Source organism: Mobula hypostoma, chromosome 12 (genome assembly GCF_963921235.1).
Source record: "Mobula hypostoma chromosome 12, sMobHyp1.1, whole genome shotgun sequence".
NCBI lineage: Eukaryota > Metazoa > Chordata > Chondrichthyes > Myliobatiformes > Myliobatidae > Mobula > Mobula hypostoma.
This window is the reverse complement of record NC_086108.1, coordinates 52276166-52295180: the sequence shown is the minus strand read 5'-3', so window position 1 is coordinate 52295180 and position 19015 is coordinate 52276166. Positions and strand designations below refer to the sequence as shown.

Genomic DNA, 19015 nt, shown 5'->3' with positions numbered 1-19015 from the left:
AGAATTATGTGCTGGAAGCAGAGGCTAGAGGGGTGGTAGGTGAGGTCAAGAGCCATTCTATCTCTGGTGTGGTGGCGGCAGGATGGGGTGAGAGCAGATGTGTGTGAAATGGAAGAGATGAAGGTGAGGGCAGTGTTGATGGTGGAGGAAGGGAAGCCCCTTTCTTTAAAGGAGGAGAACATCTCAGTTGTGGAGGAGGGAAGTCTCTTCAATAAATCTGCAATTCTTTCTCACAGTGGCTGGGGTTTAGGGTTCATGCCACATGAACTATAGTTTAGAAACTGCAATGGTAAAGGTGAGAGAGGACAACTCTGATTACATTGAGATTGCAAATGAAAAACAACATCAAATTGAAGGACATTCATGTATAATTTTAGCAAGTGTTACTTATGAACATTTTTATTATATAAAATATGCTTGCTTCTCACAGCCACATAATTTGAATTAAAATCAAAGGCAATGCTGTTGAAGTGAGCATGGGTAGGGATTGCCATGACGGAACATACTGTGAACATCAGGAGCTCTGATTAAGGGAGGTCCCAACACTGCTGATAAAATTTGTCATCTCCAGTTCTTCTTTACAAGAGCCAGGCATATTAGAAGGGATAGAACATGGGATTGACTACATGGAAACCCAACCAGGAATATATTTAACAGAACAGTTAGACAAGTTTCACTCAAACACCAGTAGCCTGTCTTGATATGGAACACAATGGTCTTAACCAAAGGAATAATATATTTTGGTATTGCCTTTTTTCACAGAAAGCTGAAAAGGACCACAAAAGGCTGGTATCAGACAACATTAAAAATTACTGAAGATAGATTAACATTCATCTGATTGGTGCTCAACCATTATGCTGGGCACATTAATAATTAGATTTTTGATTAATTATAGCAACCAGTCTATCAATTCTAGAAATGAATCAATTATAGAATGATACAACACAGATAAATGCCACTCATCCCACTGTGTCCATGCAGTCCTGTTGAAGAAAATTCCAATTTTTGTTCCACTGTTCTGTTTTCCCCATAGATCTCCTACATATTCAGTTCTCCTTTGATGCAGTCTACATTGATTGTTCTACAAGACAATGTTAAAATCTTAATAACTTATTGCATATTAATATTTTCCTCTAGTCTCCCCTGGTTCTATTAGCAGTTACTTTAACCAAAGGTTTTTAAACGAACAGCCACTGGAAATGTCTGTTTATTTCCTCTATTGAAATCCTTAATGTTTTTAGATTCTTCTAACCATTCTTCTCTTGGCCTTCCCTGCTGAAGGACCACAAACCTTGTTTTTCCAGACTACCCACACAACTTGTCCTACTACCTTAAAATATCTCTGCACAGCTGGACAAGAGGTATGTGAACCAGAGAACCAAAATCATTCATTCCTCCAGCATTGCTCATACAAGTACACACAAACATATTTATCAGAGTCATTTTGTTTTGATTCTGGCTTGTTTCTTTTTTTCCCCCCTTCCCACAGTGCAGAGAAACCACTTCCAACATAACCATACAGAGGAATTAATATAATTTTAAAAAGCAGCAATTGATTCAACTTTGATCCTTAGTACAGATCTTCCTTTGATCATTTTCATGCTGTCAACAGTAATCTTTAAGCATATGTAGCTTCTGATCAATGGCCAGAGCCAAAAATGTTTCTTACCTGCCATGTTTGTCCCTGACTGGTATCCTGATGATCCAGAGGAGACATCTCCAAGTGTATTCATTCTCACTGGTTGATCAGTTGCACCCCAGAGTGCAGTGCTGGCACCATTGGAGGCTATCAGGGTCTGCAGATTATTGGCACCACTCAACTGCCGCCGAAGTGCATTCTGTGATTGTGATGAAGAGCCGCCTTGTTGTGCACGTGAAGACATATCAGGGCTAGATCCAGAAAAGGTCATGTCTACATAGGGGTGGTTATCAGTGGAAGAAATTTCAGTTTTGCAAGGAAAAAAAGAAACAGCAATTATTTAGCTTACATTTAATGAGACACAGAGGACCACTTAAGGGCAAAGACAGTTGGAAACAACCAAGTTGCATTGACGATGCAGAATATGCAGTTTTTCAATATTCAATATTGAAATTATTTGAGGACCCGGTTTATAACTTTGGTGTCAGTACAATAAGGATTAAACAGTAGAAGAGTCAAGGAGAAGGATTTCTATGAAGTTGAGATTCATTCACCTCTTCAAGAAACAGCTTATTTCATTCTAATGTTATAATTATCAATCTTGGTGTGCTCTTCACCCACCTTCATGGGCAGCAATGATGGCCTTTTCATAAATACATTCTGCAAAATCATGCAATACTCTGTAATTAATCACCCATCAGCACAGTTGTTCACTTATGCTGAATTGCAGAACATTAATGGATCACTTTCTCAATAGTGTTAAGCTGTTAAGAAATGCCAAAGGCGTTTAGGTAATTTAATTGTGCAAGCAAGCAGCATTGATTAACCGGTTGGTGTTAAAAACATTAGGTTTACAGTATATCATACTGAGCTTTTAGAGTCAAATGGAGCATTCAAAGCATGCAGTGAAGGATAAGAAGGGGTGCATTGCATCTCCAACATTAAAGCATGTTATGTTGAATAGAATCACATCATATAACAATTACAACATGGAAACAGGCCATCTCGGCCCTTCTAGTCCGTGCCGAACTCTTACTCTCACTGAACTCTTAATCACTGTAGATTAAAGAACGCCTTTTTGTGTTTGTACACAATTACTTCATTTTCTGCTACAAGTTAGTACTATTAATATTTAGACCACAGAAGGTTGAAATGACATGTATAGTTCCCTCTTTCACTATACCTAGGATTCTTTGGATTAATAAATCCTCTTTGATCATGCTGCCAATCATGGAATTGGTTTGGAAGCCCTAACAAAATTTAAAATCTATTGCAGACCTTGAAATTTTGACTTAAATTGCCATCTTCATGACAAAGACATTCTGAAAGTAACATTATAGTGACTTCTCAAAGCTGCTCTTATTCTGCCTGTGGCTCTCCACTGAGCCTATGGGTTGATCAATTTACCATGATCTTTTTTAGAGGAAGAATTAACCTTCCCTCCTGACTGCTGCAAGTTATGATAATAAGGTTAGGGGATACTGGCTGTTCAGGGTACCTTATTGATATCAGCAGATTTTGACTCTCAAGGATGCAGTAAAAATGAACATTGCTTATGATGCGTTACACCATACGTAATCCTGTGCACAGGGTGGGTAAAAAGTTGAAGAACTCCCTGTTCACGCACACTTCACAAGTATATATCTGTACACTCCGCAATCAATGTCATTAGAAGTTACAAGCACACTGAATACTCTACAACAGTGAGGACAGTGGGATAACAAGGAAGTTTTTATTTTATTTATTTAGTGACATAGCACGGAGTAGGTCCGTCTGCCCCTTCAAGCAATGCCGCCCCAGCAACCCACAACAATTCTGATTCAACCCTAACCTAAACATGGGACAATTTACAATGACCAATTAGCCTATCCGGTACATTGTTGGACTGTGGGGTGGGGAAACCAGAGCACCCGAGAAAAACTCACGTATTCCACAGGGAGGATGTACAGAATCCTTACAGAGATTGAATTCTGAATCCAAATGCCCCGAGCTGTAATAGTGTCGCATTAACTGCTAAGCTACCAAAGCGCTCAAAGTAGAGGCATCAAAAGTGGCAAAGTCATCAAAGATGTCAAGTAACTAAAGCAGTATGTTGGTTGGAGAGCAAGAAAAGCTTGAGATTAAATACCACGAGCCTGAGGTACAGACTTGAATAGAAAGTGTCTTGAAAATTTGTTGCTAATAACAAGCCCAGCAACCATCAACGGTACAAACTTACAATCCACACTTCCTAGACTGATTACATTGGAAGCCTTGAATAAAAGCAGAACCCTCCACAATTAGTGAATGAAACAAATGGGATTTTTTTTTTACGGTGAGTGACCAAAATTGCGGACAAGGTAGAAGTTCTTGAAGTGATCTACATTAAATGGAGAACAATGAGTTTGTTAGTAGATAAAGGTCTAGATATTTAAAAGTTGACAAACTTCATTGGAAAAAAAAAGTAACAAAGCTCGCAATATTCCAGAATCCCTGAACATTAAGCTGCCAGCTCTGCCTTCTCTCGGCCATCTTTCTGTTATGGCCATGATAACTGAGTCTCTAGAGGCAAGTTATACCCTCAGTTCATCTACTTTACCTGTTAAGCTGTGTATGTGCATTGCAATAGATGCAGTTTAAACTAGTGAACTTATCTGGCCATTTACTGTAAACATGGCTATCCTGATTGCTAGGCTTACATACTTTGGTAGCTGTACATATCCTTCTGTACTCACTGACTTCACTCTCAAGCCCCACCCCCTGCCAATCTAGTTTAAACACTTCCTGTTGACAAGAGCAAATTTCCCCACTAGGATATTGGTCTCCTTCTTGTTCAAGCTTGATCAACAAATCCTTAAAACATTAAAATACTAACTTTGTATTGCAACTTGGTTTCAATATTTCCAGCAAAGGCAGTGACTCACCATATCATTGTAAGTCTATTGCCTGTTCAATTACATACACTGGCCGAAAGTGAAAAATGAATTAAGCTTGAACAGTGGCAATGATATTTGGATTTAGAATTTCACCAATTCTAGCTGGGAAGGCCATTCACAGTAGTTATTGATAACAAAGTTGTGTTGGTCTTTCTGGGACCAAAGTCTGCTTGTCCCATGATGAACATGTTAAGAATAGAAAGGTGGGGCTGTTCTACTGCCTCATTACAACAGTGCCACACAGAGCATTTAAACAACGTGATATGGTGGATGCCTGTTTACAGTATCTGTCTTACTTTAAACAAAATTCATAATGTACTGGCTGAAGCAGATGACTTATCTGGCCCAGGAGTGGAAAATCTAGGTTTATATAAGACCTGACTTTTGAGGCAAGGGCATGACAGATATTGTGTGGATGAATAGAACAGACATAGGTCTGAATGAAGAAATTATCCTATTGCAGATACTTTGAACTGTCTACCAAATAGTGATAGAGAAACAATACTGAAGAAACTCCAAAGGAAAATTAATGACAATCTTCATACAGAAAATTTGTCTTTAGTGAATATGAAGGCTTTGTCTGTTGACCTGGTGTTGTCAAAGATAGACAGGACTGGCAAACACATCTCCCAAAGCATGCCTGCAAGTGTGGAAATGGCCTACAACATGATTTTGTTGGATCTGTAGAAAGTATTGGGGGAAAAAAAGGATACAATGTCTTATTGTATTTATCAATAGCCATTCAAAGAGCTAATTGATATGGGACCAGGAACCAACACAAAATTCATCATAGAGGAACCTTTGCCACACACCTCTTTGGGGAAGTATAATTAGATACTGGTCCATAGTTTAGACGAGCATGAACAATTTATAAAGAACAATGGAATACGAAACAATTTAATTTCTCTTTATCACCCATTTTCAAATGGGAATGTGGAAAGGTCCCTTTGAATGTAAAGAAGGCATCAAAGAAATAGGTCACGGAAGGTGACTGAACATCATCAAAAAGCAATGGAATAATATTGCACTCCAGAAAAATACTCATCTGCAGAAATATTAATGGGAACAGAAATTTCAGGATAAGCTTGAATCTCATTCAGCCAAATTTGTAAAGAAAGACAATTGTTATCGAATAAGCTTCGCAACATAAGTTGCATGAAGCAGACTTTGGTGTTCAGCCCGACCTTTGTATCATTTACACCAATTCAGGTGTAAGCTAGCTTTGCACAGACTGGTGACAGATACTTTGAAGTTAAACATTGTTGAGAATGGAAAATTAATAATAGTTTATGAGTTTAAAAAAAAGCAAAGTAAGTTGAATAGGCAGTCAAAGCTCATTCATATTTTAGTGCCCCAATTAAACCCCCACCATTCCACATCATGCTGTTTTGCACATGCTCTGTTATATTGGTGATATCCAAGCAGAATCAGGTAAAATTCTCACTTTCTCCCAGCTGTCTTTGTAACATGTGAAGTTCTTGTTGGACCTCGGCCAGAGAAAATGTTGATGGTGTCAGGTAAGCTGGCCCAAAGGGCATGCTTCCAAACTGAGAAGGGAAGTCAGCACAATATGAAGCCTGACAGGCATTAAGACTTGATGGCACACTGCTGGAATACAAACCTAAAGATGGACAGCAGAATCAAAATAGAAATAAAATGAAGTATTTTATAGAAATAAACATACGCTTCAACATAAACACAGTAAATCTGGAGATACTTAACAGCCCTATTCCTACTGCGTATAAGTATGGTCAAATTTGGAATTGGCAAATTTGTGATTTAATTATTTCTGCCGCTTCAAGTCTGGAGGGATCTGACTGTTGCTAAAGTATAATTGGTATATTCTCAGTTCTTTGATGTGTAACTCATTTGCTTGCTCTTGTTTGTGATGAAGGTTGTGAATGTTAATGAATGTTAATTCACCATTCAAATTCCATATGAAATCCTATTATAGCAGGAGTTACTAGAATGGAATGCCTGACTAGATTTTCTCCTCCTTAGCACAAACACTAAGCAAAGACAATAATCTTGGCTTACTCATTATAGACCTTTACCCCTTCCTTTTCCTGATGTGTTTTTGGTTCACTTTGGATGGGTGCACTGGGCTAACTACATTGCAAGTGTCAAAGTGATTTAAGATGGAAAGCAAATCATCTGTTCCTGGATCCATATAGCCCCCTTGGATGTAATAAGTGCATTCAATTCTCTGTCGATCTGCTCTTGAGCATATTCCACGAAGTTGTGAAATATTAGCAAAGTTGAATGTATTGTGTCTGCAATATTAATGATGGGTCTCAAGTGAACACTAATTCAGAGAGGTGAAAATAATCAGAAGCAGAAGAAAGACACAGGCACAATCTAACTGAAGGGAGAGGGATGCCTTGTGCTCTTGGTGTGGCCCACGTAGGATAGAGCCTTTTATTTAATATCTAAGCAGGCTTCACTTCTCTTGTTAAGACCTGCTTCACTGTTCTCCCAAGTTTTATATGATCAGCTGAATATTGCGCAGGTAACAGCAAACAATTTGGCTTACAGTCTATTGTTCATTGTTGGACATAGCCCTCCAACCATAAAGGTCTGGGCACACTGAAAACGGCTAAATGGTTCCAAACATTTAGGCACCACTGTGCTAGATGATGCATAACAACAATGTCTACTTGTCTAGTATCCTTCTCTTTGTGGGAAATACATTAATGCCATAAGTTTCTACAATGCTCCCACTATCATCCAGTATAAATTGAACTCTGTTTACATACTTTCCCTGGTATTTTCATAAACTTTACTTTAGATTAATAACTTAGAGAGCCTCCACAGAAATGTTTTTCCTTAAGGTATCATATTCTAATGTCCAGTGTGATAAGGATCGAAACTCAGTGTATGGAACATAACACTGTACCCATTTCCTGTCTTCTGCTTCACACTGCTACTCATGGTATTTGAATGCTTCCAGTCAATATCCTGAGCAAACAAATGGTATCAATTAGTAGCAGTGAGTTAACCCAGCATAATACTAAATACAGTCAGAATCTGGGAAACTAAATCACTGCCTACATTTAATAGAGGAAAAACAAAACGTCACTCTCAATCTATCTTGTTAGAACCTCCACACTCAATTTAAGATTCCAATTAAAGCACCATGCATCGATCAGTTTCTAACCATACCTTTTTGTGATTTAACAGTGTCACAGGGTTGCTGTGAGGGTGAGATGCTGGCACTGTCCTTTGGTTGATTTTCACATGAAGAAGCAGATGCAAGAGATGAATGTTGGGATGGGTGTTCGCTATGATTTTGATCATCTGACAAAAGTAAATGCTAATGTAATGAGATGTCAAAAAGTCACAAACTTGTACAAATATTTTTCTGGCATGAAACTAAAACAAACTAAAGACAGTGCAAATTCATAAACACCCTGTCCAAAAGCAATGTGAGGTTACTTTTACCAGACAAGCTATAGCAGTTCGAGACAACTCACCATCATCTGGTCAGGATGGTGCCTCCTGATTACCAAATGTGAATGAGCTGTTTCTTGATGTATTTTACTGTGAATCTATTTGCACCAAACTTAAACTGATGCAAAGAGAAACATAATTTCATGGATGTTTTTAAAATATTAAGGGTTTCAATATGGCTTTTCTGGTTGAAAGGAGAGTGACATAGGACCATCAACATAAAATTGTGGCTATGCTATGTTGGTGGGGTAAGAATGGCGATACTTGTGGGCTGCCCCAGCGCAATCCTCGTTTATTTGATTAGATGCAAATAACACATTTCAACGCATGTTTTGATGCTTCCATGTGCATGTGACAAATAGAGCCAATCTTTCAAATATAATCATCTCACTCATGGTGTCTCAAGGGACTTTAGTACTAATGAAGTACATCAGATATGTAGTGACTGAATTTAACACAATTGTCAGTTTGCAGAGAACGCTATGATAACGCACTGAAAATCTGTTTTGGTAACACAAGGAATACTGGGAATAATTTTCCTGTTCTTTTTCGAAGCACCATGAAATCTTTAAAGTCCACCTTACAAAGCAGATAGGGCCCGTGTTAACATCTTAGCCAAGACCAACAACACTCACCTTCTTCAATGCTACACTGAAGTGTCGGCCTAAAATTTTTGTGCTCAAACAAAGTTCCGTCTGGTTTACTGACTGACCCATAGCTAACAAACTCAGGATTGCGAGCCAAGTTACTTGAACATTAAGCTGAAGAGATTGTGGAGGCATTACTAATTATCTTCCAAGAATCACTGGATTCTGGAATGCTCCCAGAAGACTGGAAAATTGCAAATGTCACCCAACATTTCAAGTAGGGAGAGAAGCAGAAGAAAGGGAATTATAGGCCAGTTAGTCTGACGTCAGTGGTTGGGAAGATGTTAGAGTCGATTGTTAAGGATGAGTTCTCAGGGTACTTGAAAGCACATGATAAAATAGGCTGTAGTCAGCATGGTTTCCTCAAAGGAAAACCTTGCCTGACCAATCTATTGGAATTCTTTGAAGAAACAACAAGCACGATATACAAAGAAAAATTGATTGATGATGTGTATTTGGATTTTCAGAAGGCCTTTGACAAGGTGCCTCACACGAGGCTGCTTAACAAGCTACAAGCCCACGATATTACATGAAAGATTCTAGCAGGGATAAAGCAGTGGCTGATTGGCAGGAGGGAAAGAGTGGGAATAAAGGGAGCCTTTTCTACTTGGCTGCCTGTGACTAAAGGTTTTCCACAGGAGTCTGTATTGGGACTGATTCTTTTTACATTATATGTCAATGATTTGGATGATGGAACTGAAGGCTTTGATGCAAAGTTTGTAAACAATATGAAGATAGGTGGAGTGCCTGGTAGCTTTGAAGAAATAGAGAGGCTACAGAAGGACAGACAGATTAGGAGAATGGGCAAAGAAGTGGCAGGTGGTACAAAGTGTTGGGAATTGTATGGTCATGCACTTTGGTAGAAGAAAAGAAATGGCTGATTATTTTCTAAATGGAGAGAAAATACAAAAAACTGACGCACAAAGGGAGTTGGGAGTCCTTGTGCAGGATTCCCCAAGATTAATTTGCAGGTTTAGTCTGTAGTGAGGAAGGCGAGTGCAAAGTTAGCATTTATTTAAAGAAGACCAGAATATAAAAGCAAGGATGTAATGTTAAGAATTTATAAAGCACTGCTGAGGCCTCACTTGGAGTATTGTGAGTTTTGGGCCCCTTCACTTAGAAATGTGCTGAGACTGAAGAAGGTTCAAAGGAGGTTCACGAAAATGATTTCAGGATTGAATGGCTTGTCATATGAAGAGTATTTGATGGCTCTGTGCCTGTATCCACTAGAATTTAGAACGTTGAAGGGTGACCTAATTAAAACCTATCAAATGGTGAAAGGCCTTGATAGAGTGGATGTGGACAAGATGTTTCCTGTGATGTGAGAGTCTAAGACCAGAGGACACAGCCTCAGAATAGAGGGGCATCATTTTAGAACAGAGATGAGGAGGAATTTATTTAATCAGAGAGTGCTGAATCTGTGGAATTCTTTGCTACGGGCAGCTGTGGAAGCCAAGTCTTTATGTATATTTAAGGCAGAGGTTGATAGATTCTTGACTGGTCAGGGCATGAAGGGATCCAGGAAGGAGAGGGGTTGGAACACAGGAGACTGGGGCTGAGAGGAAAATTGGATTAGCCATGATGAAATGGTGAAGCTGACTTGATGGGCCAACTGGCCTGATTCCAATGCTGTATCTTATAGTATTGGAGCACAGATTGCTTTGTCAAAGGACTACATGAGTCAAGCCCCCATTCCTCCGTCCCCAAGCACATATTTCAATAAAATGTTTGATATACCAGGTGTCCCCCCCGCTTTTCGAATGCTCGCTTTACGAAAGACCTACATTAGTACCCTGTTTTCGCTTTCAGAAGATGTTTTCACTGTTACAAAAAAAAAGCGTGCGGGGAAAATCCGCGTGCGCCCTGAGCAGCTGCTCTCCGCGGATTCGGAACTGCATTCTGGCCGGCATTGCTTTAACATGTGCCTGTGAGCAGCCGTTTGCAAGATGAGTTCTAAGGTATTGGAAAAGCCTAAAAGAGCTCGTAAGGATGTTACACTTAGCGTAAAACTAGACATAATTAAGCATTTCGATCATGGTGAACAAAGTAAGTTTGGCTTGTGGAAGCTGACGAACATGATGTTAAAGAGGTTTTGGCATCCCACGACCAAGAACTGATAGATGAAGAGCTGATGCAATTGGAAGAGGAAAGGATAACAATCGAAACCGAATGAGTAATGATAAAGTATGACTTTAATTTTGAAAGGGTACCTCGGTTTAGGGGATATTGCAGGATGGTTTGAGTCCTTACAAAAACCTGTATGATAGAAAAATGCGCGAGGCTCATCAGTCAAGCAAGCCTTCCACATTAGCCCCACAGCAGACGACGAACCTCGACCTTCGACATCGAGGCAGGCAGTCTTAGGAGAAGATGAGCTGCCTGCTCTAATGGAAACAGACGACGAGATGACACCCCAGTGTCCCACCACCCCGCGATTTGCGGGGAATGCAGCTGTAGCCGGGAGGCACACAGCACATCTTTAAGAAAAAAGCCGAAATAAACATGCTAATTAATTAGGTGCCACCCGACATGTAATTAATTAGCATGTTTATTTCGACTTTTTTCTTAAAGATGTGCTGGATGCCTCCCAGCTACCGTTGCACCCCTGCATGCTTCGCGGTTCGGTATCTGTCGGCGGCCTGGAGGGTGGGGGCCACTGCACCACCCAAATTCCAACTCAGTCTAACACACCATCATCAGTGTGCTCTGCGCTTTCCTGATTCCGGTAAGTGATACTACACTGTACATACATTATTTCTACTTTATATAGGCTGTGTATTTTTACATGTTATTTGGTATGATTTAGCAGCTTCATAGCTTAAAGGTTACTGGAGAGCGCTTGCACCATGTTTTTGCCAACAGCGCTTGCGTGAGATTTTCTGCCGACGGCGCTTGCGTGAGATTTTCGCTACGGAGAACAGTGCAGTAATGATTGTGGAAAAGTATTTCTACTTTATATAGGCTGTGTATTTATCATATAATTCCTGCTTTTACTGTATGTTACTGTTACTTTAGGTTTTATGTGTTACTTGGCATGATTTGGTAGGTTATTTTTGGGTCTGTGAACGCTCACAAATTTTTCCCATATAAATAAATGGTAATTGCTTCTTCGCTTTATGACATTTTGGCTTACGAACCGTTTCATAGGAACGCTCTACCTTCGGATGGCGGGGGAAACCTGTATAACATAATTAGATTAAATGGTCATCATTCTGGGAGTTCTTCAAAGGTGGTATTCTGACTTGGGGCCCCCTTTTTCATATTGCATATGGAGTGAATAAAGAAAGAAACAATGGTCTTTGGAAGTACCACTGTCAATATACTCTAGGTGCTCTTGTGGACTGTAATAACTGGATGAGTGAATAAAACAGTAATATGTATCAGCATACTTCTATTCAATGAACCAGATAAAATGAATTGTGACATTTAAGATTAATGAAGATGATCATGATGTTGCGAGATCACTATTGTGTCATTTTGTCATCCTGTGATATCACAAGGACATTCCGTGATGATTGAAGGACAGAATGAACAATGTATGCAGAATGAGCAATGCACACAGGATATAGTAGCTAGCAAGAATAACATGGTAGCTGAACGAGACCAACTAAGTAACTTCAGTAAATTCTTCAGGCTTGCTCATTGGTTAGTAGAAACTGTTCTTTATAACCTGCTTTGTGACAGAAGTTTTATTCACACAAATGAGGCTAATTTATAAGTTGGTCAAATAGACATCGATATACTTCGCTGAAACAGACACTGCAAAATATTTGTGAAGTGTGCTTTACCTCATACATCAACAGAATTTGACAAAAACCCAGCATGGTGCTGACTAAAGGACAAATATTACCAAGATATACAGGAAGTTTTCCCAGTCCTGGTATCTTTCACATTCACACGAACTATCTGAACATGCCCATTCTCTTCCACATTTCTCATCCTTTCTGCCTTTTTGTGGAGATACCTTCATTAAGGCTAGCTTGCCATTGCACACTAAACCCCAACTGGAAATACTTCACAGAAGACTGCCAAAGACCGTTTCATTTGAGTGAGGCTGGATCCAAATTTGTTCACATGAAAGATATAAGGTATCTAATTAGAGTCAAAGTCATAGAATCATCAGAGAGCAGGGCCTTTGACCCAATAAATCCATGCCAACCAAGATTTGCCCCATGTTTGCCCACATCACTCTAATTCTTTCCATCCATAAGCCTACCTAAGTGTCTTATAAATGCTGCTCATGTATCTGACTCATCCAATTCCTCCACCAACTCATTCCATATACTGACCACCCTCTAGGAGAAAAGAATTTCCCCAAGGTTCCTAGTAAATTTCTCCCCACTCACCCTAAACTTACATCCTCTAATTCTTCATTTCCCAAATCGAGGAAAAAAGAGGGGTTCTATGCTCCTCATAATTTTATATGCCTCTACGATATCACCCTTGATTCTCCTACACTCCAATAAATAAAGTTCCAGCCTTCTCAACCTCCCTCCTTAACTCAGTCCCTTAATTCCTAGAATCATGTTTGTAAATCTCCTCTGCACCCCCTTCAGATAAATATCATCTTTCTTATAACTCCTATAGCACGATGAAAACTGAACACAACATTCCAAATAGGGCCTCACCAACATCTTGTAAAATTGCAACATTATATCCAACTTCTATACTCAATGCCCTGACTGGTAAGGCAAGTGTGCCAGAAGTGTTTTACCGTTTACCAGTGATAGCAACTTCAGGAAATGACGTTACTTTCCAGAAAGTGTTCTATCTCATTCCACAACTGCAGTATTTTATTAATATTTTAGTTCAATGTTACTGCTAATATTCCTACATAAATATTGCTGCTACAACCAGGACTCCAATTTCATTTTGATATATGTAATTATTCCCCTTTGCTCTTCCTTTACTTAACTCTAGTGGAGTTTTAAATGTAAGCTTACCTGCAACAGCATGTGCTTCCAACTCTGTACTCTGCTGATCATCATGCGAGTACTCACTGCTCAAGTCAACTTCGTAACGATAAGTATCCAGGTCATCATTGGTTGACTCTTGCCCATCCGATGTAAATGATGCTCTGTCAGACTGTTCAGAGTCTGAGGGAATATGGCTATTGGATGGAGTGTCTGCCCGGTTCTGCAGTTTGCAGCTCAGGGATTCAATGAGCTCATTTTTCTGCTCGAGCTCTTTATTCAATCTGCGAATAAAGTTAATGCTTCAATTAAATTACCATCTTGTCAGAGATTTTGTAGCCAATATTCTTCATATGATCTATAAACATTAGCTGCTGGTAATTTTTTTTAACACATAATGAGGGAAGAGCTACCAAAAGCTAAGAGAAGGCTGATGAAATTTAACACAACACGGTAAAAAGTTACATTTTCATACAAAAACAAGGATTTAAATAATACATAGCACAATCAATCTTAAGCTAGTTACAGCAATGGAAAGAGTTGAGGCTAAGTAGGCATTAAGGAAGTAGTAAAAAAATATAAGGACCCGGGGCATTGAGTAAAAGGGCAAGGATGTCACATTAAATATTTATAAAATACTGCTTTGATTGCAACAAGAATATTAAATCCAGTATTGGTCAGCACTCTTCAATTACACAGCGCGAAGGCTTTAGAAAGTATGCAGACGAGAGGTCCTGGAATGAATACAAGAATGTGGACTCTAGATTGGAGAAACAGGGATTGTTCTTCTTGGAACAGTGGAAGTTGAGCAGAGAGCTGATAGATACATTTAAAACTATGAAGGGTCTACACAATATAGATGAAAATAATATGCTCCCATCAAGTGGTGTCCATTGCAACAATGAGTAACCGAGGTAGATTCAGTCATAGTATGGAAAAGGAAAGAGTGTGGAGAGCTATGGGGAGATAGTGGGAGAGAGGAACTAGCCGGGTTACTCTCGCATTGGGCCAGCATGAACACAATGGAACAAAGGGCCTCCTCTGTGCTATTACATTTCTGTGATTTATAAACAAAGGGAAAATGACTTTTTATTTACAATTAATTTTAATGCACAGTCAGTCACCTGCCCCATCATGTAAGTACAGGGTTTATAAAACAAAGTATTTGAATTAATTTCCCTGAATGATATTTAAATGCTATTATTGATTCTGATTCCATTTCCATTTCTAGTAGTCCGCCTGAGATAGAAGTAATCTTCTGTTGCTTACTGTGAATCTGGTATATTGTCCGGTCTTTAAGGTAGCAGCACAAATATATAAAGTAATTTTTCATATCAGGAATCTTGCCTCAACTACTTTCAGATAATCATAAACACAGACAAATTCAGAATAAACCTCCAGGATATCCAATTACATAGAATATTCACACTAAAATAGTAGGCTCTTATCCTGAAGCCATACAATGTAATTTTCAGTATTTTTTTAGGATGTGCAGATACCAATTAACAATGTGTCATTGAATGTATTTAAAGTTCAAAGCAAATTTATTATCAGAGTACTCATATGTCACCATATACAATGCTCATTTTCTTGCGGCATTCACAGTAAATACATAACAGAATCAATGAAAGATTGCAACCAATAGGATGGACAAAGAAATAATGTGCAAAAAACAACCAACTGTGCAAATACTTCAATTGAGGCCTCACTGAAGATTTATAAGTATCAAAATTACGCCCTTGCTCTTATTAACAAGAGAAAATCTACAGATGCTGGAAATCCGAGCAACACACACAAAATGCTGGAGGAACGCAGCAGGCCAGGCAGCATCTATGGAAAAAAGAACAGTCAATGTTTTGGGCCGAGATCCTTTAGGACTGAAAAAAGATGAAAAGGTGGTGTGTTTTGTCTTTCAGTCTCTGAAGCAGTCACTAAAAGAAAAATTCTCAAGTTTGTCTTGTAGGCCTAAAGTTATGCTTAGTTTCTCTTTTACCATGCTAGCAATTTTTATAGTGGTCCTGGTATTTACTGTTGAACAAAACACAAACCTGCAATTAGAAGCAATGCACAAGAGCCAATGGAAAAATATATTTCATCAGCAAAAATACAAGAATTTTCTATGTCAAGTTGTTAAATAGTTGGAATAGAGAGATGCCAATATATTTGCATCAAGGGAGAAAGGAAGAGGAGAGCCATCCGCAGTACCACTGATGCGGCAGAGAGGGCCTCAAGATGGCTGTGGCTCAAAAGAGGGGAGCCATGGAGACATAAGTAGCTAGCCATCTGGACACAAGCTGGGGTCTGATCAGCCCCGGCTGGGTCAATTGGAGGGGGGCGTATCATGTTTAAAGACCCGAAACACCCGATGATTCCAGGAACATCACTGAAGATGTGTCCAGAGGCATCAGCAGATGTATGTACACAGCACAAATCCTCCAAATCTGTTGACAGGATAAATAGACCATTACCAATGTCCTCTCCCAAGTGAATATCTCCAGTTTTGAGACCAAAATAACTCCCCTGCCCCACTTTTTAAATCTACTCCTCATCTTTTCTTTTTTCCAGTCCTGCGGAAGGGCCTCGGCCCAAAATGTCGACTGTACCTTTTTCCATAGATGCTGCCTGGCCTGCTGAGTTCCTCCAGCATGTGTGTGTCTTCCTTGTTTTTGCTTTGTAGTCCTCTTGAAATGAATGCTAACATCGCATTTGCCTTCCTCACCACAGACTCAACCTGCAAATTAACCTTTAGGGACTCCTGCACAAGGACTCCCAAGTCCCTTTGTGCCTCAGTATTTTTGTATTTTCTCCCCATTTAGAAAATATTCAACCCTTTCATTTCTTCTATTAAAGTGGATGACCGTACACTTCCCGACACTATATTCCATCCGCCACTTCTTTGCCCATTCTCCTAATCTAAGTCCTTCTGTAGCCTCTCTGATTCCTCAAAACTACCTGCCCCTCCACCTATCTTTGTATTGTCTGCAAAGTTTGCAACAAAGCCATCAATTCCATCTTCCAAATCATTGACATATAACATAAAAAGAATCGGTCCCAACAGTCACCGGCAGCCAATCAGAAAAAATTCCCTTTATTCCCTCTCTTTCCGTTCTGCCAAATAGCCATTGCTCTATCCATGCTAGAATATTTCCTGTAATACCATGGGGTTGTAGCTTTTTAAGCAGCCTCATGTGTGGCACCTTGTCAAAGGCTTTCTGAAAATCCATGTACACCACATCAACAGATTCTCCTTTGTCTATCCTGCTTGGTATTTCTTCAAAGAATTCCAACAGATTTGTCAGACAAGATTTTCCCTTGAGGAAACCATGCTGACTATGGGCTACTTTATCATGTGTCTCCAAGTACCCTCATGCTTAATAATCGACTCCAACATCTTCCCAACCACTGAAATCAGACGAATTGGCCTATAGTTTTCTTTATTCTGCTTCTCTCCCTTCTTGAGACTGGAGTGACATTTGCAAATTTCCAGTCTTCTGGAACCATTCCAGAATCTAGTAATTCTTGAAGGATCATTACTAATGCCTCCACAATGTCTTCAGCAACATCTTTCAGAACCCTGGGATGTATGCCACCTAGTCCAGGTGACTTATCTATCTTCAGACCTTTCAGTTTCTCAAGAATCTTCTCTCCAGTTATGGTAACTTCAGGACCTCTGACACCTGGAACTTCCACCATACTGCTAGTGTCTTCCACAGTGAAGACTGATGCATAATAGTTATTCAGTTCGTCCTCCATTTCCTTGTCCCCCATTACTACAACATCATTTTCCGGTGGTCCGATATCCACTCTTGCCTCTCTTTTACACTTTATGTATCTGAAGAAACTTTTGGTATCATCTTTAATATTATTGGCGGGCTTATTTTTGTATTCCATCTTTACTTTCTTAATTAACTGTTTAGTTGCCTTCTGTTGGTTTTTAAAAGCTTCCCAATCCTCTAACTTCCCACTACTATTTGCTCTATTATATGGCCTCTCTTTGGCTTTTATGTTGGTTTTGACTTCTCTTGTTAGACACAGTTCCATCTTCTTACCTTTAGAATACTTCTTTCTTCTGGGATGTATAATCCTGTGCCTTTCAAATTGCTTCCAGAAATTCCAGCCATTGCTGCTCTGCCATCATCCCTTCCAGTGTTCTTTTCCAATCAATTCTGGCTAACTCCTCTCTCATGCATTTGTAATTCCCTTTACTCCACTGTAATACTGCTACATCTGACTTCAGCTTCTCCTTCTCAAATTTCAGGGTGAATTTGATTATATTATGATCACTTGCCCCCAAGGGATGTTTTATTTTAAGCTCTCTAATCAATTCTGGTTTATTGCACAATACCCAATCCAGAATAGCTGATCCTCTAATGGGCTCAACCACGAGCTGCTCAAGGCCAATTCCTTGGTACTCTAGAAATTCCCCTTCCTCTAATCCAGCACCAACCTGATTTTCCCAATCTACCTGTATATCGAAATCCCTCATGGCTATTATAACAATGTTCTTTTGGCATGCATTTTCTATCTCCCATTGTAATTTGTAGACCACATCCTTGGTTCCTTAAGTTTGTTATAGCCGAGGGTGGTAATGGGAACAAGCTCCCATTAACTATTAAATGCTCCCAATGGCATATGCCTCAAATGGCCTCTGACAGCCAAGTCCAGCTCCTGGCTTTCACGTGTGGTTAGCTACTGAACCGGGCAGAACTATTTCTACTGACAACAGAAGGGGCAAAGGTGGGTTACTGGTGCCTTAAAACCAGTTGTTTCTGGCAGATAGGGCTCATCAGCTGTGGTTGACAGCTCACATAAGAGTAGAAAAACTCTGATCTCAAATCTCCTCTGTCTTCTGGCTACAACCACTCCTTTGGGAGTAAACCCCAAGGGAGAAAACCGGAGCTGGAATCCTTAAGGCAGTCCTATATTGAGTTCAATGCTGACTGGCAACTCCTGTGACACTGCTGGTACCAAACTGTATCGGTCTCCGCCATTGCTTTGGGTTCATCAGATGCATGGAGAGAGGGAGCTTGCTACATGAGCAACAGCTTGCTCTCCATATCGTACTGGCCAGGCTCGTGTATCTAGACAGCTAGGACACAATATCCATGGTCAGCTCTGACTGACGGAGGCTTCAGACAGAGAGACATCCTTACTAGTGTTTGGGGGTCTGTATACAACTCCCGTCAAGGTCTTTTTACCCTTGCGGTTTCTTAGCTCTATCCACAATGATTCAACACCTTCCACCCCTATCTCACCTCTTTCTAACGATTTGAATTCATTTTTACAAACACAGCAATGCCATCCCCTCTGCCTACCTGTCTGTTCTTTTGATAATATGTGTACCCTTGGACATTAAGCTCCTGGCCATGATTCAGTGATGCCTACAACATCATACATGGCAATCTGTAACTGTGCTACAAGTTCAAGCGGATTATTCTGTATTCAGCTCTG

At 39.8% G+C, this 19015-nt stretch overlaps 1 protein-coding gene across 9 annotated transcripts in view; it reads right to left on the bottom strand.

Moving 5' to 3' along the window:
- The window catches only part of pde4dip (phosphodiesterase 4D interacting protein), a 440914-nt gene that overhangs the window by 28250 nt on the left and 393649 nt on the right, over positions 1-19015 (bottom strand). For 7 of the 9 annotated variants that reach the window (XM_063064080.1, XM_063064082.1, XM_063064074.1 and 4 more), the window contains 4 exons: positions 13595-13848; positions 7717-7851; positions 5999-6175; positions 1670-1912 (listed from right to left, as the gene is read on the bottom strand). In XM_063064080.1, coding sequence (XP_062920150.1) covers positions 1670-1912; positions 5999-6175; positions 7717-7851; positions 13595-13848 — 809 coding nt within the window. The remainder of the gene's footprint in view (positions 1-1669; positions 1913-5998; positions 6176-7716; positions 7852-13594; positions 13849-19015) is intronic. The other 2 variants (XM_063064078.1, XM_063064081.1) reach the window with 2 other exon arrangements.